The sequence below is a fragment of the Octodon degus genome, unplaced genomic scaffold (genome assembly GCF_000260255.1).
Source record: "Octodon degus isolate 3935 unplaced genomic scaffold, OctDeg1.0 scaffold00049, whole genome shotgun sequence".
Taxonomy (NCBI): Eukaryota; Metazoa; Chordata; class Mammalia; order Rodentia; family Octodontidae; genus Octodon; species Octodon degus.
The window spans coordinates 12,975,052-12,978,738 of NW_004524625.1; the positions used below are offsets into that span (position 1 = coordinate 12,975,052).

Genomic DNA, 3,687 nt, shown 5'->3' on the forward strand with positions numbered 1-3,687 from the left:
GGGGTTGAACTCGGATCCTTGTGTTTGCCGGGAAGCGCTTATTCCACTGAGCCTTCTCCCTGGCCCCTTCCTTTTAATATTTTAATCTTTTTTTTTTTTCTGCAAAGCTTTATCCCAGAGGGGCGTAGACCTTCTCGGCAGCTGCACGTTGCTCAGCTCCTCGTGCTTCCTCTTGGCGCGGATGTGCATCCCCACACTTTACTTGATGAACTTGAGGGTGCATTTGTTCTTGGAGATCTTGAGCAGCTCCATGGCGCGCTGCTCGTAGGGGGTGAAGCCGCACACCTCCCAGATCATGTCTTGCATGAGCTTGGTGTGTTTGGTGAGGTGTCTGCGACAGCAGCTGTGCCTGGGTTTGTTCACATTCTTAGTCACCTTGTGGCCCTTGTTGAGGCCCATGGCCATGGGGTAGGGTAGGGCCATGGCTATTGTTCTTCAGTGGTTGCTGTGGCAGAAGGCAATTTTTTAATCTTTATTTATTTGGTACAGGGTGTCACCATGCAGCTCAGACATGTAGTGCTCCCCTATGTCAGCCTCTACAAAACTGGAATTACAGGTGTGCGCCACCACACTTCGTTTCCATGGTGGGTTTGTCACCAGGCTAGCATGATGTGTGGTACCAGGATTGAACCCTGGTCCTTGCACTTGCCAGCCATCTCCCTGACTCCAAGACTTTCTAAAAAGTTTTCTTTAATTTTTCTCAGCGTTGTTTTTAATTCTCATTTTTCTCTCCTATTAACTTTTTAACTAATGATTTCTTAGTAACTTAGAGTAGCAAGAACTTTTTCTGCTGGGAAGCTTTCAACACTTACTCTGTATTAATACCATAAAAACAAGCCATTTCTATTCAGCCAAAGAGAAAAACTTACTCTGTGTGTGTCTGTGTGCTGGGGTTGCACCCCAGCCTTGTGCATGCAAAGCAAGAGCTCGACCACAGAGCCTTATCCCCAGCCGAGACAGACTTCTGTGTAAGAGTTAGTGTGTGTAGATCACAGGCTCTTTACATGTTCATGGAGCAGTTGTTATGAACACAAGTTAAATTTGAAATATGTAGCACATGTTAATTTCTTTCAGGGGAAGGAAGCCAACACCCTTTTGGAGCTATGAATATTGTCCGGACTCCATCTGTCGCTCAGATTGGAATTTCAGTGGAATTATTGGACAGTCTGGCTCAGCAGACCCCTGTAGGCAGTGCTGCCGTGTCTTCAGTGGATTCGTTCACTCAGGTAATGCAATACATGTGTCTTTCATTTCTTGTTGTCTACTTTATTACAGAATAACTATATAAACGTGATGTTTTGATACGTGTTTACCTTATGAAATGATTAGCTCAAGCTAGTTAACATATCCATCATCTCACATTACTTTTTTTTTGTGGTGAGAACATTTAAGATCTACCCTTTCAGTAAATATCAAGTATACAGTACATTATTTCTAAGTATAATTTCTATGCTGAACTGCGGTTTTGGATCCTTCGGTGTCTTTCCCCTCCATCCTCAGGCCCTGATAGCTGTCTGTATTCTACTCTGCTCTCACTAGTTCATCTTCTTAGGTCCCACATTTAATGGTGATTAGACAGCAGTCTGTTTGTCTTCCTGTGGTTTGTTTCACTTAGCGTAACATCAAGAGGGAGAAATTTGTGTTGGAGAGTGGAGCATCACGGCAGCAGTGTCTTTTTTTCCTTCGTAGTGACAGGAGTCATCAAACTTCAGGCCTGGTAAATGCTACACAGATGCTCTGCCACTGGCCCACACCCGGCCCCTAAGGCAGTATCCTTGAGTAGGAGGCAAGAGCGTGGGAGGGGCTCTTCACCTTTGCGAGGGTAATGCCCTTGCCTGTGAGTAAGGTACAGGAGGGTGCGGAAGTGGTGCCCCTTGTGTGGGCTCTGTGCTGCTTCGTTCTTTCCTCAGATAGCAGGGAGCTCACTGCCAGAAAGCAGGAATTGTGAATTTACATGAGAAGGGCCATTAGGTAGGGCCTCAAGGAGTAAGAGAGTGAGTGGACCAGGGACATTTATGGGTGGGCTTTCTGGTCAGCACCACAGGCATACGTTTGGATACATTTGGGTATTGTCATGAATTAGAAAGAATTAACAACTGGGACCTCCTCTTATTGAGAAGTTTTTGCAGGTCAAAAGAAATTACCACTAATGGTGTTTGTAAATAGGATCTCAAGTCCGCATCTTGTACAGTAATTAACCACTAAGAAGAATGTATGCAGTGTGTTAGTTATTGAAACTGTCCTAGCGATTTGATTTGAAACTGTCTCATTGCTGTTTGTTTATCAATAAAATTATGAAAATAAATAAATAAAAAAACAAAAGAAATTACCAACAAAGTGAAAAGGCAACCCACAAATTTCGAAAAAAATCTTGACTACTAAGCACTCAGACAAAGGTCGGCTCTCTAGAATTTATAAAAAACTAAAAACCAGTAGGGCCCCAAAATTTAAAGATCAATCCAGAAATGGGCATCTGAGATGAACACACACTTCTCAGAGGATGAAATTAAAGAAGTAAATAAATATATGAAAAATGCTCCATATCACTAGCCATTTGTGAAGTGTAAATTAAAACAACACTGAGATACCATCTCACCCCAGAAAGAATGGCTATCATAAAGAAATCAACCAACAACAAATGTTGGAGAGGCTGTGGGGAAAATTGAACCCTTCTCCACTGCTGGTGAGAATGTAGACTGGTCAACCGTTGTGGAAATCAGTATGGAGACTCCTTAGAAAAGTTGGTCTGGAAATCCCCTTTAAACCAGTATTCCTATACTGGGACTTTTCCCGGAAGATCTGAAAACATCATATCATAGGGATATATGTGCACCTATGGGTATAGCAGCACAATTTGTGGCAGCCAAATCTTGGAAACAACCAAGATGCCCATCACCTGAGGAATGGATGAAAAAGATGTGATATTTTTATACAATGGAATATTACTCAGCTATGAAGAATGATATACTGGAAGCCTTTATATTTAAGTGGATCCCACTTGAAGATATACTCATAAGTGAAATAAACCAGACACACATGTGTAAATATCGTATAGTCTCTCTAGTATAAGAACTCAAAAGAAGAAAGACAAATAGAAAGGTATAACAGAATTAAAGGAAAGTGAGAACTTGAGGATTAGACAGTGAAGAGAAAGTGGGAAAAAAAGCTAGGAAACATGATGGGGCAAAGCCACACATTTATATACACAAGATGGGTAAGGCAATGATCCTGAGAAATAGCAGGTTTTTGAAATTAGCAGTTAATTGGTAGGATTCTCACCCTGACTATATATGCTGATACCTGTGAACTAAGCAACTGCACTGAAGAAAGCAGTGTGTAGGGGCCAGGAAGATAGCTCAGTGGAATAACTGTTTGCCTGGTAAGCAAAAAGGTGTCCTGAGTTCAATCCCTGGTACCACCAGAAAAAAAAGAAAGCGATGTGTAATAGAATGGTCACCCTTGGAATGCCTGCTGTTCTGGTCTTCTACATACGTGCTGCTTGATGACATACCAATTATTGCCATGCTGTCTCTCAAGTAAATGTTTGTTTAAAGAAAAGGGGGAGTAATAAATGAAAAAAGACAAGAAAAAAAAGTCACTTCCTGCTACAGTGCTGTAGATGGTTAGATTTCTAAATTTCTGTCTAAAAATATGTGATTGTTTATTCAAATTTTAAAATATTTTTAA

The 3,687-nt window shown here is 41.5% G+C and overlaps 1 protein-coding gene across 4 annotated transcripts in view; it reads left to right on the top strand.

Annotated features, from left to right (window-relative positions):
* The window catches only part of Hikeshi (Hikeshi, heat shock protein nuclear import factor), a 37,702-nt gene that overhangs the window by 25,945 nt on the left and 8,070 nt on the right, over nt 1-3,687 (top strand). For all 4 annotated transcript variants that reach the window (XM_023716730.1, XM_023716728.1, XM_004632570.2 and 1 more), the window contains one exon: nt 1,075-1,226. In XM_023716730.1, the coding sequence (XP_023572498.1) occupies nt 1,104-1,226 (123 nt within the window). In that variant the 5' untranslated portion in view covers nt 1,075-1,103. The remainder of the gene's footprint in view (nt 1-1,074; nt 1,227-3,687) is intronic.